This window comes from Terrapene carolina, unplaced genomic scaffold, assembly GCF_002925995.2.
Source record: "Terrapene carolina triunguis isolate 2854851 unplaced genomic scaffold, T_m_triunguis-2.0 Scaffold42, whole genome shotgun sequence".
Classification (NCBI taxonomy): Eukaryota; Metazoa; Chordata; order Testudines; family Emydidae; genus Terrapene; species Terrapene triunguis.
The window spans coordinates 48,345,586-48,370,386 of NW_020664393.1; the positions used below are offsets into that span (position 1 = coordinate 48,345,586).

Here is a 24,801-nt window from a genome sequence, read left to right on the forward strand (position 1 = left end):
GCACCTCAGCTGACAGCACTAGACAAAGTAACCACCTAGCACGAGCTCAGACAATCTGTGCAGTACTGTAGTAGGTCAAGTACAGTGAAGCATTTAATAAATATTTACTGTGCAATGCTCCAGAGGCCAGAGCATACATTTGTTATAATTTATGCTAATGTGCAAATCCAGGGGTTCCCAAACTTGGTTCGCAGCTTGATCAGGGTAAGCCCCTGGCGGGCCCCGAGACACTTTGTTTACCTGAGCGTCCGCAGGTACGGCCACTCACAGCTCCCAGTGGCCGCAGCCAATGGGAGCTGCGGGAAGTGGCACGGGTGCAGTGGAGTAATCGGAGCCCAAAGGTTATGTATGTATGGTGGTCTGTCCTGTAGAGGAGGTGGCAGCTGCATTCTGCACCAACTGGAGTCTCCGCCCAGTGTCACATTCAGCCCCGCGTACAGCAAGTTACAACAATCCATTCTGGAAGCGTTGAATGGATTGAGAATTTTAGGCAGATTCTGTCCTAGAGGGTGGAAGAAAGCATTTATCACCATGCTCCTTGATCCTTAAGCTTTAACAATGAGTCAAGCAGGACAGAGTTTGCAGCACTCTGGCAAATCGGAGCAGATGTCTTTGATGGAAGGAGAGAGAAGTGAACCTGAGTTTGATGTGTTTCCCTCTGCCAACCAGCATCACTTCAAGGTTGGCAGATGGAGTCTGAGCCAGTTACTGATCTCCTGTAGGTATTGAGGCATTTGTTGAAGAGCACTGCTTATACCACTACAAAATTAAATATGAAAAAGGGTCTGATCGGCAGCAGAGGCAGCCATGCCATCATCTGTCCAAGGGGGGACTGTAGATGTTGAAGTGAAGGTAGCCAGACCAACCCCTGATGAAAGAATCATTGGTTAATGGGTATAGCTGGGAGCAAGAGCTAATGCTTTATTACGGACATGTTGTATGTCCTTGGACAAGTCACTTAACCTCTCTCTGCCTACAGTTGACCCAAATGTAAAATGTGGGATAAGCTAACAACTACATCCCCAGGACTGTGAAGCTTCAATAATGTGTGTAAAGAGCTTTGAGAGCCACTAACTACACTGACAACCCCACGTACTCACAAATCATGAGTGAGCCCCTGCCCCCCCCCACTCATGAGACTGGCTTACAAATCATGAGATTTCTTTTTAAAATCTATTTGAGGACTCTTATTTGACCTCTGATGTTGGAACCTTTTTGGTCTCATTTTCAAGCTTTTCTCCACAACTCTAAGGATAGAAACATAATTTTAATGAAAGCTGAGGTTCTAACACAAGTCACCTGACTCCAGAAGCTGGGGCTTAGGAAAACATCACATGTCACAAGACTTGCAATAAAATCAGTTAGCAATCCAGTAAATGCAAAAATAGTAAACCTTGCTTCTTTACCATCAGATTCAGTTTCTTTAATGTTTTATTTGGGATGCTTGGAACGTAGACTCAAAACAAACACCAACACAACCCCAAAACCAACTGCATCAAGGAGGGAGTCTTATGAGCTCAGCATCTGATTTTTATTTATATAAGCTTTAGGGCAAAAAGGTTTGTGACCTTTCACATCTGCATTGATAAGGACATGTCATCGGTATTAAATCCAGGGAAGAATAGTTCACTTACTGTGAAGAGCTAACTTTTCTTTTCAAGCACTTAAATATTCTCTCTTTCCTGCACAATCCACTAGTGCTAAAGTTCTGGCTCTGTTAAAATAAATTAAAAATGATATGGGAACAGTAGATATATACATTTTTCTTGTTCAGTTAGCAAATGCTAACCTGTATTGGTGATGGACACAGAAGCCAGCGCTATAAATTCAGACGGACTCATTTCTAAATGCAAAAGAAATTGCTAAAGAATAATAGGTAAAACATGATTTATTACATTGTGTACAAAACTAGATTGAAAACAAGCAGTGTGATATATAATATGTTTTGTATTTTGTCTTTACATTACACAGTTGGTAAATGATCTCTCCAAAAAACTTTGTGAACAACTTAATTATTTTTTCTTAACTCTGGACAGCGCCCCCTCCCCTCCTCTGTAATTTACAAGATATAAGAAGGTAGCTTCTTGCAGAATTCATGTCACTATGGGGTTAGTCAGCAGAAGGTGCTCCAGATCAACAAGCTGCCTTTTAGTGCAAAGAATTTCCAACTCAGAGCCTCCGTTACTAGAACAATGTAATACCACCACTGTACTAGAGGCCTAGCAACACACTGTATTCATTTTCTGCATTAAAGCTCAGTAATGTGTCCTTTCTCGAGGATGTCTAAAAGTCCTTCTGCAATAGTTTAACACCTAACTTAAAATAAAAATTAAATAAAAATAAAAGACTGTGGCTACCATTGGAAAAACCCATCATTCTTCAGCAACCACTGAACAGCCTCCCATACTATTTAGGATGTCTTTAAAAACAGGTTTGATGTGGTTAATAAAATACCTTTTAAGAAAAATAAATATTCTGCATAATGTATGTACAGAGGTTGGTTTCCTTCATAACAGGTTCAACAACAGATAATCACAACTCTATATTTTATTCACACACAAACTCACAATGATTAACGCCACCTTGGTAATTGACTTGATATTTATGAAGGAGTCCAAAAAGGAATCAGATGAATATTTATAAATGTGCAAACTGTATGTAAGTACTTGGAAAATGGTGGCATAAAAAGAGTGAAGGATTAAGACAAATTGCTTTTGGTCACTCCAAGAATAGCCCTTCCAACAACTCTCTCCCCCCAAGTCTCAATAGCCTTAATGAAATGTTAAATGAGTACAAAATGGACTTAAAGGCAGGACTAAAAATGTACTCTTTCTTGGATTCAAAAGAGCCTTTCGTAGACATCTCTACAGAATGTGTCTTCTTTGGAGATATTTATCCCTCTTCAGTTCATTTCTGCACACAAATAGCATTTGTAATACACCTCTCCAATTGCCCCCCTCTCTCCTAGACATCCCTTTTTACTATGAAGTACATTTAAAAAGATATTGCACACAAAGCATAATACATACTGCATGATTCTTCACAAAGATGACCAAAAACAAAAACAAGGCTATTGCACCTCTTAAAATTTGAAGAGATCAATGAAGTGCTGCGGAGAAACTGGCATGAAACAGGTGTCTGGATCATTGGCTGTGCAGGGATGCCCTGTATCCTAGTGAAATTAAGAGGAGGGGAAAAGGTTATTTTCTCCTTTAAAAAAAATACCCACAAAAACAAAAAGCTGCTGAGCATTGATTTTAAAAGAAAAGAACTGCAAGAATTCACACCTCAATTTTACATTTTAAAAAGACAAATTAAGTAGCTGGGCAACTGACTACACCAGTTTTTAAGTCACTGGCCTTTTGGGACTCTGGTTCAAAGCCTACAAGGCCCTTACAGAGAAAAAATTGCCAAGAACATACAGTTACTTAGATTGTAAGCTCTTTGGGACAATGACCGTCTCTTGTTATGTGTACACAGTGCCTATATAGCAACACAATGGGGCTCCAAGCCCTGATTGGGGTTCCTAGGCACTACTACGATACAAACAAGAAATCATAGCAGAACAAGCTTTTCCACATTCCCTCTCCCTTTGTCCCAAGGGCTTTTGGCCCTGTATAAAACAGACAGAGACAGCCTGTACTCCAGCAAGCTTACAACCTAGAAAGCAGAGAAGATGCACTGGGTGGTGCAGAGGAAATAGTTACCTTAGATCTTTACTCTAATCTAATTTTGCCTGGCTTTAGGCCTTAAGGAAAATGTGGGCCTTTATGATGGATATGAATGGGGAAGAGGTGTGCGCGTGTGTGTGCGCGCGTGTGTGTGTGCGTGAGTGATTGCACACTGGAATAGGGATGACCCACCATGAACAGGTGCAGCATGGAAAGTAGGGGTTTGCAAGGCTGGTGGCACTGGAAGAGAGAATGGGGAATACAGTAAGTGATTAGATCTCTAGGCAGACAGTTGTGCGGGACTCTGAAGGCAAGGTTGAGAGGTTTAATCTTGATATGGGGGCCAAGGCAAAGCCAGTGGTGTGATTCAAAAAGGGAAATGATATGGTCTGATTAACCACCAAGGAACATAATTTTAGCAATGACACACTGAATGGCTTAGAAGGGAAAGAGAGAAGTGCTAAGGCAGTGGTGGTGATGGTGGGAGTCGCATTAAAGGTCAGAGATGGCATGGGTATGAATTAGTATTTTAGTGATATGCCTTAACTCACTTTTGGGCAGATCATTTATAGAGAGGAGAGAGTACACAAGTAAACGGGAGAAGAATTGTAATTAGAGCTTCAGTATTGGATACCATACATTACAATATTGGCTTTACACACACACACACACACACACACACACACACACACACACACACACACAAGCATAAACCCACATGCGGTACGGTTAACACTCTTAAGACAAAGTGACTGGGGAAAGGAAATGGAGAGAAAACTGTAGAGACAGCTAAATAAAAGTAGCAGCATTTACATTTTATCAATCCGAATGACCAATTGTTTATCAAACACGGCTGGTGGATCAATACATTTTGGAGCAATATCATTCTTGGAGAATTGTACAGTAGCACAACTTGTGTTTCTTTTTTCTTCTTCCTCCCTATATAATTATTTTTCCTGTCTTCTCTCACTTTAGTGCTAGCTATGTGCTCAGCAAGACAATCCCTACAACAAACGTGGTTACACGTGAAGAAACAGAAATATTGGAGACCTCTGTTTCTTGTTTTCCCTTTTTTCCAAGCTGTTCCCCTCCTCCTCCACTTTCCCCTTCTAGTATTAACTATTGGGGGGGGGGGCAGGGTGTAACATTTTTTTTTAAAGGAGTAAGCGCAGGAGCAATGTGGAACTTTACAAGTGGAAAATGCTGCAGAATCAGATTCTCCTTCTGCAGTGGGCTCAAGTTCTAAAGAGCTTCAGTGCTACTTCCTTTCCTCTTCTGCAAGGGAGGAAGTGGTCAAGTCATTGAAAGCTACTTCAAATTGTTCCTCAGATCTGTTGGGAATCTATGGCAGGAAACTCAGGGCTCTTCCCCTCTACAAATACCATGGACTGGAAGGAACCAGTAACAACATAGTTCTTGTGTTGGAGCTAGCTGTATTTGTAGTGGGGGAAAGGTCCTTTCTTGTGCATGCCAAGAGGCTTAAAAGGCAGTGGGGATTGCCACATACATCCATTTGGGAGAAACTCTCAAGGAGTACGTATTGTTTGTCATTTATAATTTCAATAGCATTACTTTTTAGTTTTAAAGATTTAACACTCTTAATGCTTAAGTGGTAAACTGTGGACAAAGAGCCTTGTGTGACAGCATAAATTGTAACAGGAGACAGAGGTGAAAGCAGCTACTTTTATTGCTGATCCCCATGCTGCTTCTAAATCATAGCCAACAAGCTATGCTCTGTTAGTTTTTCCATTTCAACATTTCCTTTATCTTCTGAAAAATTACTTTCAGGAGAAGGATGACAGAAAACTGAAAACAAAAATTGTCAAGATGTATTAGTTATATAAACTGGGCCACATCCTAATTTCCATGCTTTGAGCTGTAAGGAGACCAACATGCACACTTCTATGTAGTTTTTAAGAACTCCTTCCCTGCTATGGTTATTTTACTATTTTCTTATATTTCACTGTACCAACATAAAATGCAACAGCAGGGATCGGCAACCTTTGGCACACGGCCCTGGTGGGCCGGGCTGGTTTGTTTGCCTGCTGCGTCCACAGGTTCTGCCGATTGCGGCTCCCACTGGCGGCGGTTCACTGCTCCAGGCCAATGGGGGCGGCGGGAAGTAGCGGCCAGCACATCCCTCGGCCCACGCTGCTTCCCGCAGTCCCCATTGGCCTGGAGCAGCAAACCGCAGCCAGTGGGAGCCGCGATCGGCCGAACCAGTGGACGCGACAGGTAAACAAACTGGCTCGGCCTGCCAGGGTGCTTACCCTGGCGGGCCGCATGCCAAAGGTTGCCGATCCCTGTGCAACAGCATTCAGAAGGAACGTGAGACAGGGTGTGTTTTAAAATTATGTGCATTTTGGTTAATATATCTTGCAAATACTCAACCATATACTAAGCATGCCTAAAATGCCAGTCATACCTTCAGTATTTTACCATGCATAATTCTTTTCAGTGATTAAATTCAACAAGTCTAAAATATCCTATCAAAGGCTTGCCTAAATTTGGCACTTTAAAATGCAAGCTTTCATAACAGTGGAAAAATCATAGAAATTGGATCACTCCTCCTCACCCCCGCCACACACACATTTACTGTACTGTATTTAGTTATTGGGGAAGATACAAGGTTGATGTCTCATTTCCCCCCATGCCCCCCCCCCCAAACAAAAAAAAAAACAAACCCCCCCCCCCCCCCACACACACACATATACACAAAAGAAGGACAGCAGCAGAGCAAGCTTCCTTGTTCTAGGCAGAATATTTGTAGTAGGGGTGAGGAGAGCGTAATTCACACCCAATTCTCAGCAGATACAGTCAATTGTGACACTGGAGGAATGGCTGACAGAGCACCAGTTTGTTTTGCATATGGCATTTTCAGTCACTGACTTTTGATCAATACTGGATTGGTCAGGGTTTAAATTGGTGACTTCGAGTTGAAAGGCTCCGTCAATGCTATCCCACTGAGCCATCTGGTCCTGCTTTAAAACTGTTATTGAGAGCCTAGCCTCAGCATGAGGCTCTTGTATTGCTGAAAACTCAGGATTTGAGTTAATTTTATCATTAAATGCTAACATCTCTTTTGTAACCTATAATAACAATTACCAGAAGGAAATGCTATAGCTGCAGTAAGCACAAAGTCCTGAACAAGTCTGGATAGTGAGGTTAGTAAATATCTTAAAAGACAACGTTCATAAAGCTCATAAACACCTGCTTTTTAGTGTACTTGCTATGTATAACCATAAATCCAGTGTGTTCAGCAGGAAAGCTCAAAGAAGGTAAAAACACGTTAAAGAAATCATACAGCCTCTACCATTAATGTTACGCACTACTGCTGTCGATGGAAGTATTCCACTGACATGTCAATGAGGCAAAAAAGGAACTGTATTTCATAGAAAGCAAGAACTTAAAATGGGAGCTCTGAATTCAATTCCTTAAAACCTAGGTATGGAAGCACACGTATGTAGGCACAATAGTACAAGCTAAGGATGAAGCATCCATTTTAAATGGGGGTCTAGATGCCATGGAACTTTTGAAAGTTATAAAAAATACCCTAGTCTGGGTTTAAAGAAAAAAAGTGTTAAATGAGATTTTAAAATTAAGATCTATTTATGTTCCTTCTTTTGCTTACTGCATAAGGACAGAGTCTGAGAGCAGGGTGCTCTTTTAATGACATGGGAAGCAGGGAGAAAGGCCGTTAAAAAAGCAAACATCTAACAATAAGGTCCCTAACTGAACTGCCTTCAGAGACAGGGAGAAGAGGAGATGCTGCAGTCAGCAGAGAAAGATGCCAAGGGCTTGGATCAGATGAAAACTGAACCTCACTTATTCTCTTGAGAAGGGCTCTTCTACAAACTGCAATGGCAGAGGAGTCTTTCTCCCTGAAAATCAGATACTGTAACTAGCCAACTAGCACCCGCCTTCTCCCCATTGCCACCAGAACTCATTTCCCACCTTCTCCCCATTGCCACCAGAATTAGATTATTGGAGAAGAGTTAGTTTTGTTTCCCTCGACAGTCTTTCTAAATGTAATTTTAAGGCATAGCCTGTCAGGTGTTGTCTGTTTTGCTCTTCACAACAGCATGAAAAACACCCTCCCAAGTTCCTCCTTTCATTCAGGAAGAGGGGCTGAAGAACAATCTCAACTAAAATCCATTTTTGTTTTTTAAACCCAGATAGCAATTTTACTATGGAAGAGCCTATGGATTTGAAGAGCTATGTGCATGTTTTTTATCAGAGGTAAGGCATTGCATATCCACTGGTGATTCTGAATGCTTTTGCTTCTGAGAGTTATTTTAATTTAAAAATCTTGCTCATGCATAATGATTCACTTCCAATCAAATTTCAATAAATCTATTTAACTAGATCAAAATAAATGTAAGTTGTATGAAAATGTGCACCGTCTACAAGGAGCACCAAATGACAAATATAATTGTTTTCTTCCCCAAATTTCAGCTTAATTGCAAATTATGAAGTTCCCATGACAACGATAGGCCTACAGTGCTTTGTGTAATTCTTTTCTGTAAATTTCTCATTCAGAAAGCAATGTCATAATTTCCTTTTCCTTCAATCACAAGAGGTCTTCTTTAAAAAACTACTATTTGTAGAAGGCCTTCGAGTAAAACAGGTTAAAGTGTAATTAAATTATTCAGTGGGGTAAAAGCAATTTCAGTACCTTTGTTTCATACTGCAGAGACAGAATTCTGTGACGTTGCCTTTACTGTTCTTAGATTTCAGTGCGGAACTAAATCCATTAGAATGTGGAAACAGCCATTAATGCCTACTTTGTGAGAAATTCATCCTTAGTGTAAAAGGGCATAACTGTCTGAATTCAGTGACAGCTGCACCTGCTTACATCAGAGGCTGAATTTAGTCCCTTGAGTTGAAACAGTACAGTGAGGAACACTGCAATAAAAATAGCAACAACAACAAAAAGTGCAAAACTGAGGTTGGAAGATGACAGTATCTAACATAGTGTCAACAGCTGCAGGAATAGCTTGTTCTTAGCCAGTCATGACAAACCGAAACATAAATTACAACTGAACATCTTGTTCACTTCAACATTACAGAACCAACACAGATAAAAGCAGGGATGAAACACACATGAAATACCTTGAGTAACAAAGCAAGGTGGTAGTCCTTGGGGATCATGAAGGAAGAAGCAGGAAGGAGCGCAATAAAGTAAAAGAGAGGAAACATTAAGATTTATTGGACTGGCTGTCATTTAGAATAAGAAGCTTAGTACATGATTTTGATTATTATTCACCACAGGAATATTCTGCACTAGATTATTTTAATCTGTTGGAAAACAAAGCCCACATACAAACTACCGCTAAAACTCTGAGAGGAGTAAGAACAGGTGTTAGATTGCATCATCTGCTTGAAATAGCTTTTAGTCACTGCGTAGTGCTTCAATGATCTGCCTACCGTTGAAAAAATTACCATTAAAGAAGGACAAATACTCCATCATTCTTGTCCATCTCTAGACCTGCTGAAATGTATCATCCAGTTAGCAATGGAAGAAATTTACTCACATTGGTGACACCACATAATAATGTGGAAGAGTTATGACATAAACAAAAAGCGCTCACAAAAATGCATCACTTAATAGTACTAGATGCCATCATTTTTACTCCACTGAGTAATTACATATTTAGTCTATATTAAAAATGAACATCAGTCTTTTTTTGAAAAAATCACTTTTCCAAGTGTCATTTGAGGTGATGAGTGTGTGCTATATTCATTTTCCCTTTTAATATTAAAGAGTACAAGATATTCTTTTATCTATTACCACACCTCCTATGAAGTAGGTAGTAATGGTTTCACTGCTGTATTTAAAGTTTCCTATGATCATTTGTTTTAAAGGAATGCCATCAATAAAAAAAAACCCTATACATTGCTGTCTGAAGGTTTTTTAAAACAATTATTGTTACAAATAACAGCTAAGATTACTAGAACTGAATGACTGAAAAACTGAAAAGTGAGAGGTCATTGCTTCCATGTATAGTCAGACAGACATTCTCCTTTTTGTGTGAGTTTTTCACGTAACAGGAGATAAAATAACTTTTTTTTTTTTTTTTTTTAAGATAGGAAAGCAACTGTAAAACAAAAACAAAAAAAGAGCAAAGTCTCCAAAATTACTTTGAACTTTTTAAAAATTGACCAGCTTTTGAATTATAGGCATTCAATTAAGAAAATATCTTCCTTTATTTTCTTCATAGTATGTACTGATAATATATAATTTAACAAAGTGTAAATGTCTTATCAGTTCCTCCCCACACACACAAAATGTAAAGTAACTAGCTTGCGTTTTTCCTTTAAAAAAAAAAAAAAATGGAAATTTTAAAGTTACAGAATAAATCAAACATTTAGAAAGTGTCCAAAGTATTGTAAAGGATCAAGTTTCAGTTTGGAAAAAATAGGTGTTAATTACAGATACTATAATGATATTAGTCAACCACTGTACTGTGTGCATTTTATTGACACGAAGTTAAAACCATGTACCACACTAAACCCTAACAGAGGGTTTGTCACAACTAGGTTTACTACCATTAATATATTTAAACTGGTATACCTCTTTTTCCAGTTAAGATAGCTGTTTCCAAAGAGCACAAAGGCTCATCAGAGATGACAGGAGCAGAAGTTTCATTTCCCTTGGTTGATTTCTCTTTTTTTGGTTAAACAGCTTGTGAAAGGGTCAGAGCAAGGAGGCAATTCAGGCTCTATGCTGATCAAGCCTTTGGGATCTCTGCCAACAAGGGTGCCAGTTATAGTGTAGAAATCATCCATTTAGAAATGAAGTAACACCACTAATTATTTCAGCAGTGTCAAACATTTGTTAGATGGTATTGATGTGGTTCACATTCCAATGCTGTAGAGGAGATAAACCTCCATATCTCATCACTAATTCCAAAACACATCCATGCTTATTCTACACCAGAAGTCATAATCCTATCTGATATCACAATCAGTTGCTATGGCGGTGATTATGGTGTCACAAAGATTACTAAATTTGCATTTGGAGTAATGCGTTTATTAACTCTGCAGGCATACCACTTCCACTAGATCCCTCAAGTCAGCAGGATCAGGCATGGTCACAGTACTGGAATGGTAATTCAGTCTTCTCAGCGTATGCGCAACATGCCTCAGGTGACACGTGACTAGGATTTACCACCGAATTTGGTCCTCTGGTTGGATCATTAGCTTCTCCGGCTTGGGCTGGGTACTGACTGGGAGTGTGACATGAATACTGATCCATGCTCCCCGGTAATTCAGTAAGTGGCCCTCTTCTCCCAGGTTTAGTGCTGAACCAATAACCCACAACAAAGTTTTGTATGTGTTTGGGTTCGTTCTGCTCCAGCTACCATCTTTTGGATGATGTACACCAGAGATTCTGAGTCACTAGCAATCCTATTATCCTTCCTACAAGAAAAAGGTATTAGCCTGGGTACACTGGCCATACCCCTGGTTGGAGGAGTAATTAAAAAGGTACACAATACACAGAAGACACTCAATTTTACAGCACCTTCACATCAGACACAAACAGCACATTCTTCCAGCTACCCAACAGCTCGGCTGACATCAGCAACTGGAGGAAATGCAGCTGGCTGAAGCAGAATCCTGGAAAGACTGAAATGATGCTGGTGGATTGACAGAAACTCTCCAAAGAACTCACCATTTTTACATCACCATCTTCCTTTGAGGGCATCTGCTTTCAGATAGTTCTAGTTCATAGCCTCAGTGACCATTTGGCCTGTGGAGGCCAAAACTGCCACTGCTGCAAAAACCTCCTTCTTCATTCACAGCTGGTGGGAAACCTATTCAGATTTAGCCACGGTATCCAATGATTGGCATGTTCATCACCTCTAAGCTTGACTATTGTAATTCTCTGCACCCAAGTACAAAACTATCAAAATAATAATAATAATAATAAAAAAATAAAGCTACTACTAGTTCAGAACACAGTAGCTTCTCTGCTCAGCCACAATGGTGGCCCGGTGCTCTGCCTCCTGCTCTTGCTCCCCTTGGATTCAAGGTTTTCATCCTCCTCTTCAAATGTCTTGATGTGACTGTCACAAGTTACCAACAGGACCTCTCCATCCTGCATGATCATGACCTCCCATGAAACTGGAAACATCAAAGTGAAACATGCAGAAGATGCAGGTTTTTTGCCCATAGGCCCATGAATTTTGAACCTGTTCCCTCATGAGATCAGGGTGCCAATGAACTTCGGTACCTTCAGAACCAAATGCACCCCTTCTTTGACCTAGCCACCTTAAGCTAACACAACAATAAAAAGTCCCACCAAAACAGAATTAGTAGCACTAAGCTGAGCTGTTAGACCACTTTGCATAGCGAAAGAATGAAGTTCCCCACTAGTGGCAAACTTTAACAATTATTTTAAAAGCTGAAGTTTTTTGTCACATTCCCATATCCGCTTTTTCTCAGAGACTGAAAACTAAAGCCACTCCTTAATTTGAGAACAGTTTAAAAACTGTCTGAAAGAAGTTATGAAAATCCACAGTCAGCCCAATCAAACAACTCACTTCTGTATATGAAGTCTTGCAACAGCAATCACTAGTGCTAGTGCCACCAAGAAATTATTGTTACTCCTGCCTGGGAATTGATCTGTAGAGCAGCGCTCATAAGTCCTATCATAGGAAGAAGGAATCAATAAGTACACTTGCATGGAATACTCCACAATTCCTAGTACACCTCTACCCCGATATAATGCTGTCCTCGGGAGCCAAAAAATCTTACCGCATTATAGGTGAAACTGCGTTATATTGAACTTGCTTTGATCCGCCCGAGCGCACAGCCCCGCCCCCTCGGAGCACTGCTTTACCACGTTATATCCGAATTCGTGTTATATCGGATCGTGTTATATCGGGGTAGAGGTGTATCTAGCCATTCTATCCATGTACGTGGCATTTCTGCTTCCTCCTTTAGAAATTAGAAGGGGAACTAGTATACACAAGAACTAAAAAAATCCAACTCTCTCATAACTGCATCGTTATGTCACCAGCGACATTTTATCAAGGGAAAACTGTCTTCTACTGACTAGACAGCAAGTTACAGGACAGAGTCTACTGCAAAGGAAAGCTTTTATTCCCTAGCAAACCTTTATCAGAAGTGCAAGAACTATACATCAATAGGTTGTCTAGACGTTTTTTTAAAGCAGAAGCCTATACTGACTGTATGTTTTTGTACTGCTGATTTAATTATTAGTGTCTGCAGGTACAGACAAGATAACAAGGATATTCAAATTCAGAATGACATGATTCATACATTGCTATTGGCATACATGCTGTTACTCCTCATTGGACAAATTATAAAGTCACACAGGACCCATAGTCACACAAGAAGAATTATCTTCTTTGGGAGGAGAGGGAGGAAAGAGCAGAAAAGGAATCTTACACAGTCTTGCTTCCATGTAAATGTCTTTAGAATTTCAGAATAATGGAAAAAGAACAAAATATAATGTATAAAAGCAAAATGATTTCTCAGGAGAAGATTTTTCAAGGTTTCCAAGCAACTCTTGCTTCTTATTTTCCATTTGAAATCATAATCTACTGTAGTCTTTGGGTTGCAAATTGAAGTCAGTCAGAAAGAGGTATCTAATCCACTTTTCCAGCCATCAAATGTTAAACCAAAATAGGATTATTATGACTTCAGGTGAGAGTTAAGAAGCAGATTACCCTCGAGAAACAAAATCCTCCTTCAAGGCCAAATATACTTACTACCAAAGAGCAAGATAAGGGAAACACAAAATGCATGTTTAGAAAGATCATTTCTAACATGTTCTTCAGTGCTTTTCACAAGACACAGCTGGTTACTAAATCATGTAAAATATTACATCACTGCTATGGAAATACTGTGGTAAAATGTTTTTACTATTGATCCTTTTTATTGGCTGCCATAATGTTGAAGTTAGTCCTCTGCCTGCTTCCTCCTCATCCCTGAGCATTTGTGCATTACATCTGTCTAACGAAAAGGCTGCTGGAAGGTAGGGAGTAACACTCTTCCCTTCTTTCTTTATAAAAGCACAGAATATCAATTTCTGGTACAGATTTTAAAACTAAATATAGCACAGAACTGAACTTTTGATTTTTCATTTTGTCTGGAATCCTCTTTTGGAACAACACACCAAGCTCTGTAGGTGTGACCACTTTACTTAGTTTGATTTAAAGCCCAATTACTTTCCACCTGAGATGGCACACAATTATGCGACACTATCATTTTCCCTGTCAACTATATTTTTTTCAGTAGCTAACTCTCAAAGTATTTTCTAATGTTAATTTATACATTGCCAGTTCTTACCTTCCAAAACAGAATACTACAATGTCGACAAAAATGTAATGTGTCCCCATATTGTTCCTTTATTGGATAACACTTCTGAAGTGCAAAATACATCAGCTTCCAGTCAATGTGACCTTTTTCCGACAGGATCAAATGCCTACAGAACTGGACATAAAATTAATATTTTTCTTTGAATTGTTAGCAGAAAGTAATCAAGTCAATCAAAGGCTGAAGTATAACAGAATAGTTCAACATAAATTATTTTATAATGGGGGCTCTCTCAGGCTAATATTCTGACTCATATACACAACTTCATGGAGTGTCAACTTGAAACTCTGAAGCACAGTTTTAGAGACCCATCCATATAAAGGTGATTTATGCCATATTCTAGTCCATACCCCTCTAAATATTTGAGATCTTCCCAATGAAACTAAATTAGGTAGAACAATACAAAACAGAAAATACAGATTTGTTAAACTATATTGGGCCATACTCCTAATTGGGGCAACTCCACTGACTTGAAAGGGCCAAGTTAATAATTCTCTTGTTGCATACGAATACGATTTTAAGAGTTATATAGAAAAAATATTGCACTGAATATTTTTTTCACTTCTAAACTGATGAAAGATGATCACGTATTACAACTGGTGGCTTATTGTGAGGACCGTAGCTGTAAAATACTCCCCTGTAAAGTACAGACAAAGCAACCAAGGCTTTAGACTTTATAAATGTAGCCTTAGGCTACATATTTTTCACAATTAAGGTATTTTACACAACTATTATTAGAAACTTAAATAATGTTTTTCTTTTAATTTTAAATAAATGCATGCTAGTCTTACTTGCACATGCTTTGTATATCCTTTTTGGAAGCATGGGACATTGAAGCACATGGACAGATGTACTGCCTAATTTTTCCAAGCAACAGTGCAAGAATCCTTCAAATCAATGTGGTTTCTACTAGCGTATTGAGAAGACAGCAGAAAACATTGGAACATGGTGAAGGTTACGGTCATATTGCTGCTTGTAAAGTGACACATTTTTAACCTGAGGCAAATTACAGTTTAATAGCCCCCCCAAAACCCTATAGATTCAGTTATGTTATTAGTCCACTTACAAGCTGCTTGGAAACTCCATGTTAGAGTTCAGAAAGACTTTTTTTTTTTTTTTTTTTTTAAAGTATTTTTACACTAGTATGTAGAGATCCTGTATCTGACATGTTACACTGATGTGCTGGAGTGATTTTTATTTCTTATATTATCTTAAGAAAACAGCTTCCTCTCTAGCCATTGTGATCTTTGTTCAGAATCCTTCTCCTCTTCCCCTCTTCAAAATTCCCTGACTTTGTACATCAAATTCAAAATGCTCAACCCCACCCTGCCTACTTCTTAGCTATTGTTCTTCCTACGCCTGCTCCCATAGCCTACATTTACCACAAATCACCCTCCTAAGCTCTCCTTTGGCATACTACTTCTATTCCCCTGCCTTTGCATCTTTTGCCAAGATGCCATGTCAGTTTGGGACTCCTTCCATCCCTCTCCTTGTGAAACAATCACCATTTATTTATTAGTTAAGATCCATTTTGAGCTCAGTGCTATATAGTCAATAAAATAAAACCATTTTGCCCCAAAGAGTTTACAGTCTTAAAGACAGAGGAGACAGGATGGGATACGCTGGGCAACTCAGACGATGAAGTGACATTTAAAATCAACGTTTCATGTGAGCATGTGGAATTAGCAAGTCTTTAGAACCACTGTCTCTATTCAAGCCCCAACTTAGAATGCTTCTATGAAGATATTCACATTAATATCACCTTGCTGGATTACAAACAATCTCAAAACAGTACAGATTTTTTTATCATCAGAGATAATTTGTTGTGGCCAGTTTGTATAATTCACTGAATTTAGTATTTTTTGAGGTGGCATTGATGCCTTCTTTGATGCTTTAAATGGCAGAGAGCACACTGATGGCATTCAAGGAATACAGTAATAATAATGTGGGACTTTATCCTGAAAGAATAAAACATTGGTACAATTGGATTAGCTCAGCCCAATGATTAGAGAACAATGTCTGGTTAGCTCTTCTCCATGATATTTGCAAGAGTGACACCTGGAAAACACCCCTCTCAAATCTTCACAAAACAGTGGCCATGCCTACCTCACGCTTGCAACTTCTTGAGAATCCCAGAATTTCCTGTAGTGGAATATTTACTATTCATCTGATGAGGCCTTCGTTCTTGCCCTCTGTATCTCTTTATATCTATTTTCAAACAGTGTGCACTGTATTTTGTACATATATTCAACATTAAGTAGTAATTTAGCTCAGTGTTTGTATAAAGCCATGAATGGTCAGACATGAAGTTCTACACTATTCTCCTCTTTGACTATTAGGAGTGGAAGAAGGGTTAATTTTTCTAAGTTTGGTCTAAGGCCTTAGAGTTCACCCAATGTAGCAGGAAGAGGCTATTCTGACTCACTTCCAGCCAGTACTGGAATTTCTTTGACAGTTGTTTGGAAAGCAGTTCTTAAACTCTTAGCCTTGTGTGTTAAAGGGCAAGGGTGTGTGTGTAGACACACAAACACACACTACTAGTGGGGGTTTAAAGAATGGGTAGGTTAACATAACAACGGCCATACTGCGTTAGACCAAAGGTCCATCCAGCCCAGTATCCTGTCTGCCGACAGTAGCCAATGCCAGGTGCCCCAGAGGGAGTGAACCTAACAGGCAATGATCAAGTGATCTCTCTCCTGCCATCCATCTCCTCCCTCTGACAAACACAGGCTAGGGACACCATTCCTTACCCATCCTGGCTAATAGCCATTAATAGACTTAACTTCCATGAATTTATCTAGTTCTCTTTTAAACCCTGTTATAGTCCTAGCCTTCACAAACTCCTCAGACAAGGAGTTCCACAGGTTGACTGTGTGCTGTGTGAAGAACTTGCTTTTATTTGTTTTAAACCTGCTGCCCATTAATTTCATTTGGTGGCCCCTAGTTCTTATGGGAACAAGTAAATAACTTTTCCTTATTCACTTTCTCCACACCACTCATGATTTTATATATCTCTATCATATGCCCCCATAGTCTCCTCTTTTCCAAGCTGAAAAGTTCTAGCCTCTTTAATCTCTCCTCATATGGGACCCGTTCCAAACCCCTAATCATTTTAGTTGCCCTTCTCTGAACCTTTTCTAATGCCAGTATATCTTTTTTGAGATGAGGAGACCACATCTGTACGCAGTATTCAAGATGTGGGCGTACCATCAATTTATATAAGGACAATAAGATATTCTCTGTCTTATTCTCTATCCCCTTTTTAATAATTCCTAACATCCTGTTTGCTTTTTTGACTGCCGCTGCACACTGCGGGGACGTCTTCAGAGAACTATTCACGATGACTCCAAGATCTCTTTCCTGATTAGTTGTAGCTAAATTAGCCCCCATCAAATTGTATGTATAGTTGGGTTTATTTTTTCCAATGTGCATTACTTTACATTTATCCACATTAAATTTCATTTGCCATTTTGTTGCCCAATCACTTAGTTTTGTGAGATCTTTTTGAAGTTCTTCACAGTCTGCTTTGGTCTTAACTATCTTGAGCAGTTTAGTATCATCTGCAAACTTTGCCACCTCACTGTTTACCCCTTTCGCCAGCTCATTTATGAATAAGTAGAATAGGATTGGTCCGAGGACTGACCCTTGGGGAACACCACTAGTTACCCCTCTCTATTCTGAAAATTTACCATTTATTCCTACTCTTTGTTCCCGGTCTTTTAACCAGTTCTCAATCCATGAAAGGATCTTCCCTCTTATCCTATGACAACTTAATTTACGTAAGAGCCTTTGGTGAGGGACCTTGTCAGAGGCTTTCTGGAAATCTAAGTACACTATATCCACTGGATCCTCCTCCAAATGTTTGCTAAGCCCTTCAAAGAACTCTAATAGATTAATAAGACATGATTTCTCTTTACAGAAACCATCTTGACTTTTGCCCAACAATTTATGTTCTTCTATGTGTCTGACAATTTTATTCTTTACTATTGTTTCAATTAATTTGCCTGGTACTGACGTTAGACTTACCGGTCTGTAATTGTTGGGATCACCTCTAGAGCCCTTTTTAAATATTGGCGTTATATTAGCTATCTTCCGGTCATTGAGTACAGAAGCGGATTTAAAGGACAGATTACAAACCATAGTTAATAGTTCCACAATTTCACATTTGATATCTTTCAGAACTCTTAACAGTAACAAGTCACTGGGACCTAAGTTTATCAATTAATTCCAAGACCTCCTCTAATAACACTTCAATCTGTGACATTTCCTCAGGACTTGTCACCTACAAAGGACGGCTCAGGTTTGGGAATCTTCCTAACATCCTCAGCCGTGAAGACTGAAGCAAAGTTTATTTAGTTTCTCTGCAATGACTTTATCGTCTTTAAGTGCTCCTTTTGTATCTCAATCGTCCAGGGGCCCCACTGATTGTTTAACAGGCTTCCTGCTTCTGATGTACTTAAAAAACATTTTGTTATTACCTTTTGAGTTTTTGGCTAGCTGTTCTTCAAATTCCTTTTTGGCTTTTCTTATTACATTTTTACATTTAATTTGGCAGTGTTTATGCTCCTTTCTATTTACCTCATTAGGATTTGACTTCCACTTTTTAAAAGATGCCTTTTTATCTCTCACTGCTTCTTTTACGTGGCTGTTAAGCCATGGTGGCTCTTTTTTAGTTCTTTTACTGTGTTTTTTAATTTGAGATATACATTTAAGTTGGGCCTCTATTATGGTGTCTTTGAAAAGTGTCCATTCAGCTTGCAGGGATTTCACTCTAGTCACTGGTTTCAGAGTAGCAGCCGTGTTAGTCTGTATCCGCAAAAAGAACAGGAGTACTTGTGGCACCTTAGAGACTCTATATGCATCTGAAGAAGTGGGTTGTAGCCCACGAAAGCTTATGCTCTAATAAATTTGTTAGTCTCTAAGGTGCCACAAGTACTCCTGTTCTTTTTACTCTAGTCACTGTAGCTTTTAATTTCTGTTTAAATAACCTCCTCATTTTTGCATGGTTTAACTTTCTGAAATTAAATGCCACGGTGTTGGGCTGCTGAGGTGTTCTTCCCACCACAGGAATGTTAAATGTTATTATATTATGGTCACTATTTCCAAGCGGTCCTGTTATAGTTACCTCTTGGACCAGATCCTGTGTTCCACTCAGGACTAAATCGAGAATTGTCTCTCCCCTTGTGAGTTCCTGTACCAGCTGCTCCAAGAAGCAGTCATTTAAAAGTATTGAGAAATTTTGTCTCTGCATTTCGTCCTGAGGTGACATGTACCCAGTCAATATGGGGATAATTGAAATCCCCCACTATTGTTGAGTTCTTTATTTTGATAGCCTCTCTAATCTCTGTTAACATTTCATAGTCACTATCACTGTCCTGGTCAGGTGGTTGATAATAGATCCCTACTGTTATATTCTTACTAAAGCATGGAATTACTATCCATAGAGATTCTATGGAACATGTGGATTCATTTAAGATTTTTACTTCATTTGATTCTACATTTTCTTTCACATATAGTGCCACCCCCCACCACACCCCGCATGACCTGTTCTGTCCTTCCGATATATTTTGTATCCTGGAATGATTGTGTCCCATTGATTGTCCTCACTCCACCAGGTTTCTGTGATGCCTATTATATCAATATCCTCCTTTAACACGAGGCACTCTAGTTTACCCATCTTATTATTTAGACTTCTAGCATTTGTGTACAAGCATTTTAAAAAAACTTGTCCCTGTTTATTTGTCTGCCCTTTTCTGATGTGTCAGATTCTTTTTTATGTGAATGTTTCTCATCTGATCTGGCCCATACTTTATCCTCTTCCATCCTCTCCTCCTGACTAAAACCTAGAGAATCTCTATCAATAGACTCTCCTCTAAGAGAAGTCTCTGTCCGATCCACGTGCTCCTCTGCAGCAATTGGCTTTCCTCCATCTCTTAGTTTAAAAACTGCTCTGCAACCTTTTTAATGTTAAGATCCAGCAGTCTGGTTCCACTTTGGTTAGATGGAGCCCATCCTTCCTGGATAGGCTCCCCCTATCCACAAAGTTTCCTCAGTTCCTACTAAATCTAAACCCCTCCTCCCTACACCATCGTCTCATCCACGCATTGAGACTCTGAAGCTCTGCCTGCCTACCTGGCGTGGAACTGGAAGCATTTCTGAGAATGCCACCATAGAGGTCCTGGATGTCACTCTCTTTCCTAGCAGCCTAAATTTGGCCTCCAGGACATCTCTCCTACCCTTCTCTATGTCATTAGTACCTACATGTAGCACTGGCTCCTCCCCAGTACTACACATAAGTCTATCTAGATGCCTCGAGGTTAAAGTCCAGATGGTCATGAATATCAATGTTATTAGGTGAACTCAGACTAATGCATGCATGGTAAAAGTTACTTGTATACAAGAAAATCTACTCATAATAGTCTAGGTTGAGAAATATAATCTAGAAGCTCATGGCTGACTGTTCAGATTTGTATAATTTATGAAAAATCTTAGCTTGAAGCACCTATTACCTTGTCATCTAAAATGCATATACTAAAGCTTTAAGAGTCCAATCTACCACAGTTGGCAAGAATGGTGGGAAAAATGGAGGAAAAAAAGCGTAGTGTAGTCACTGCCTCCACTGTCCTCCCCACCACTGCATGGGGAACATCCGGATAAAGTCTCTTGGGTTGATGTAGAGAGCACATTTCTCACAGAAATAAATGGGAACTGAGGTTAGACACCACCTCTGAAAAAAACAGATCACTTTCCTGTTACCCACACTGCCATAGTTCAACGTGAAAGCAAGGGCAAATTCACTGAGGAATTCATACAGTATCAGATTTAACACACACACACATAACTCTCTCTCTTGTTACCTGTTTTTCTGCAAAATGATACTGGCAAAGTTTTTTCCACAACTGCCTGTCTTCGCTGAGCATGTACAGTGTTGGGGTCACTTGACCTAGCGTAATAATGTCCCAGCCATCTGAGAACCTGTATAAAATGTTATTCAGCATATGCAGAGGGAGATCGCTGAGCGTGAGACCATTGTTGACTTGCTGAAAAAAAAAAAAAAAAAAGAGTTAAAAGTTAACTGCATGGAGTTGTTAGTATAACATAAGTAGGGTTTTCAATTTTAGGTTTAAACCAATAAAGCTACCTCCGTTTTTTTTATTTCACCTTTTAAAATTTAATATTTTTTATAATTATATATATATGTATGTGTGTTTCCCTGAAAAAATATGGACCAGGGTTTTTTTTTTTTTTTATATGGACCAGGTTTTTTTTTTTTTGATATTTTGATCATTTGGTTTTCAACATTTGTTAGATTATTCTGCAAGTTTGTTATTGAAAATTAAATACCTCAAGGAATAGAAGTTGAAAATGTGGTTTTGCAGTTCTTAGTTTTTCTGGTTTTAAGTGAATGAGAATTCTTAGAACCTAAAGTTTTGCTTTGGATGAAAAAGCTTTTGGAAAGCAGTCTGAAAATTAGTTAAAAGTTGCATACAACACCAACTTTCAGAAAAATGCACACGTTAAAAACGTACCCATAGTTTCCCTGCACTATAGTCAATCCTGAACCTTATTATAGTTAATTGGACAATCAGAAATAAGAGAAACCATTATTAAAAAGCACTGACGTTTATGTTAATTACTCAACAGGATATGCAATAGATATGGAATGTAGGAGTCGGAGGGAAGAGGGTAGGACAAATCCCACCTCTGCAGAGAGCCCCCAACAGATGAAATAGTGATTCTGCCACACTTATAGGAGAGCGAATATAGAGTGGGCGACCCAAAGGAATATGTATCACTGACCAGAGTCCTCTTCTATGGGGTCTCTGTGTAGCAGCACCTAGGGTGGGTACTAGAGAGGTTCTCTTCCTTGCAGCAGGGGCATGGGAGATGTAAAAAGTGCCTTGTCCTTTTCTCTATTTGAACCTACTGGAAGGGGCTGGGCACAATAAGAGACATTGTTAGGGACTATATAGAGCTAGCACTGCTGTCACTGTTTTGTGCAAGGGATGACAGTGGCCCCACCTAGTGGAATTGACCAGATGCAAAGGGAAGCATATGCATCATTCTCTTCAATCGTATTACAGCAGTTGCACTCCCTAGAGTGGCTGGGTCCAATAGACAGCTCTAGCTTAATGTCACAATTTAGCTCTTTACACTTATTAGTCTTGCTTATAGAATATGCTTTCTGTAGTGACATCTTGTGTATAGTTTTTCAGAGATCATCATGCTCAGGCATCTGTGAACATAATGACTCCAATCTTGCATTTGTAATACATAACTAAAGCAAAAGCACTCAGTGGAAGTTACTGATATAAAATAAAGGAAATAACAAGTCAATCAACTATCTGCCAAGCAAGGATGGTGTTTTGGTTTGTTGGCCACATGACAAATATCTTCAAGACTGAATTTCCCAGTTTTTTTAGTGTGATCTATCTTCTATTTAAAAATTTGTTGTGATTTATTCAGGGCAGAATGATAAAGTAACCAGGCAGAGTAAATTCCTAATTCCATCCCCGCTACCCACCAAATAAGCAAAGCTGCATATTAGATAAGCAGTTATATTACTTTATTGCTGCCAAGATCTTGTAACTTTGCTTCAGGGTGGGTTGATTTAAGTAATCTATTTTAATCATGTTTTGCACTGATACCTCTTTCTTTAGGAAAATAACTAAAGTCTATTCTCATTGGTTGGTAGCTGCAAATCCATTAACACATGTGGATTTGCAGCTAAATATAGCTTTTCCACTAAATTTGCTACTTCTTTTTGCTAACCAGGAGACACAATGTATCTATCCTCATTTATTTAAGCAATTAGATAGCTTAACATACATTTATTCATTCTTAATTTTTATATTTTTTATTATGTTAGAAAATGGTGAATGATACACTTCTCATTTACTAGATGACTGTTTACTCATGATTTGTGTCAAGCTCTATTTGGAAATTGGAATTGAATTAAAAATACACAAAAACAGAATTTTAAAAGTGTTTTTGTTCATTAAATTAAACTACGTTAATTGTACTGAATACATATAAAAAAGTTATCAAAACATGCTTTGCATTTAAAACTGACTGATTAAACAAAAGAAATATTATCTGTAGTTAGTGAATTGAACTCCTTGTTTCTAGTCACTATGTCCTTCAAGACTTTAGAACCAGTAGGTCTCATCCTCTCACACCTAGTTTCTCTTCCTAGACTGGAAGAGGAAAACAAGTTTTCCTGTTTTTTCAACTCCCAATTGGTTTCTTAACTTTGAATGAACTAGTCATTGAACTGAAACTCAAATAAACTGAAATGAAGAAAATATTCCCTTTCCACCTCCAGAAGAGGCTAGTGCTGTCAAAAGCATCAACACAGTCTGGTTCTAGGTGCTTCACCAGTGACTTCTACCAGTTTGGTGGTTTCACTTTCTTTAAAACTTCACTAGCAAATGTGTGCTGTTCAATATGATTTTAAGAGATTATAATAAATGTAGGCCTTAACATATGTAGTCCGTTTCAAATTTAGTTCTAAACGGGTTTATTTTTAAAAAGAAAAATGCATTTAATTTAAATCCGATTTAAACCAAAACAATGTGATTTAAATTGAAAATATTTTTTTGAAATAAATTTGTATCCCCCATGATTATCACACAGACCCTTAGAATTGCCACTGTAAATGCTTAAAGTGATAGACACAGCATTGGGGTGGGTAGTGGAACTGGGTGAGATGGGGGGCTAGTATTCCACCCCTAGGTAAACTTGTGCAAACCTCAGGGAGGAGGGGGCTGGAGGAGGCAAGAGCCCAGAAGCAGAGAGAAATACCTGGGACTCTCCTTCCCAGCCTGCAGCTGACTGCCCTTCCTCCTACTCCCCACACCGAGTCTCAGTACCTCCCTTTGCTGCCTCTCCTAACCCTCTGTCGCCCCCTACAGTATGCTTAAAAAGAAAAAAAAAAAAGCTGTGACCCAGATCCAAACTTTGCTTCCAGAAGTGTTACCTAGTTTCATAGAACCCCCCTCCCCCCGTTGGCTTGCATAGCTTTGGAATCGCTACTTCAATGCTTTATTCATGTTTTCTTGGTCCTTCTCTAATCTTGGATTTCAGGTCTGTGTCTCCTTAGTAAGGTAGAGTTATTGTATCTGTCTGACCAGTGAATAATTATCTCTAAATAGTCAGATTAAGGTCGACAGAGAGCTATCAGTTTTGAAACTTATGGTTGGGCTATCAGAAAATTAAGTCTGTGAACATCTGCCAGGAGTCATTTAATGCATGTTGCTAAAGTTTAAAGTTACTGTTTTCCTTTTCACAAAAAAAAGGATATTAAAATACTTAGTGAGTGTAAAATAATTGAACTTTAATTTTATATCTTTATATCATCATTTGTGCAGAATAACTAATAAGTCAAGTAAAAATGGCTTTAGACATATTTAAAACTTTGCTTGTACACAGATCAATAGCCAGTATTCAAAAGCACTTTCTCCCTTTTTACCTCATATTTCTGATTTAACAAATTCAATATACCTTGTTCATCTGAAGATTTTTTAGCTGTTGTTGCCATGTAAGGATAGTTTCTAATCGGCAAATCCAAATATTGATGTTCCCCACCAACACAGATTTCCCTACTCCCCTAATTAGTATACAGAGAGTAGAACTCAGATCCTGAAGAAGATCTTTGATTAAGCGTGGATTGTGCTGGTCTTCCAAAACTGAAAAAGAAGAATAAGAGTTACTCTTTTGATTTGTTACATTTAACCCAAGTTATTGACATTTCCCTATCTAAAGTAACTCAAACTGCAGTTGA

At 38.8% G+C, this 24,801-nt stretch overlaps 1 protein-coding gene across 1 annotated transcript in view; it reads right to left on the reverse strand.

Annotated features, from left to right (window-relative positions):
* Nucleotides 1–1,888: 1,888 nt before the first annotated feature.
* Nucleotides 1,889–24,801, reverse strand: part of FBXO25 (F-box protein 25) — a 43,404-nt gene continuing 20,491 nt past the window's right edge. The window contains exons 4-7 of the mRNA XM_026655111.1: nt 24,522–24,706; nt 20,876–21,058; nt 13,992–14,135; nt 1,889–3,172 (exon numbers count right to left, since the gene is read on the reverse strand). Coding sequence (XP_026510896.1) covers nt 3,083–3,172; nt 13,992–14,135; nt 20,876–21,058; nt 24,522–24,706 — 602 coding nt within the window. The 3' untranslated portion in view covers nt 1,889–3,082. The remainder of the gene's footprint in view (nt 3,173–13,991; nt 14,136–20,875; nt 21,059–24,521; nt 24,707–24,801) is intronic.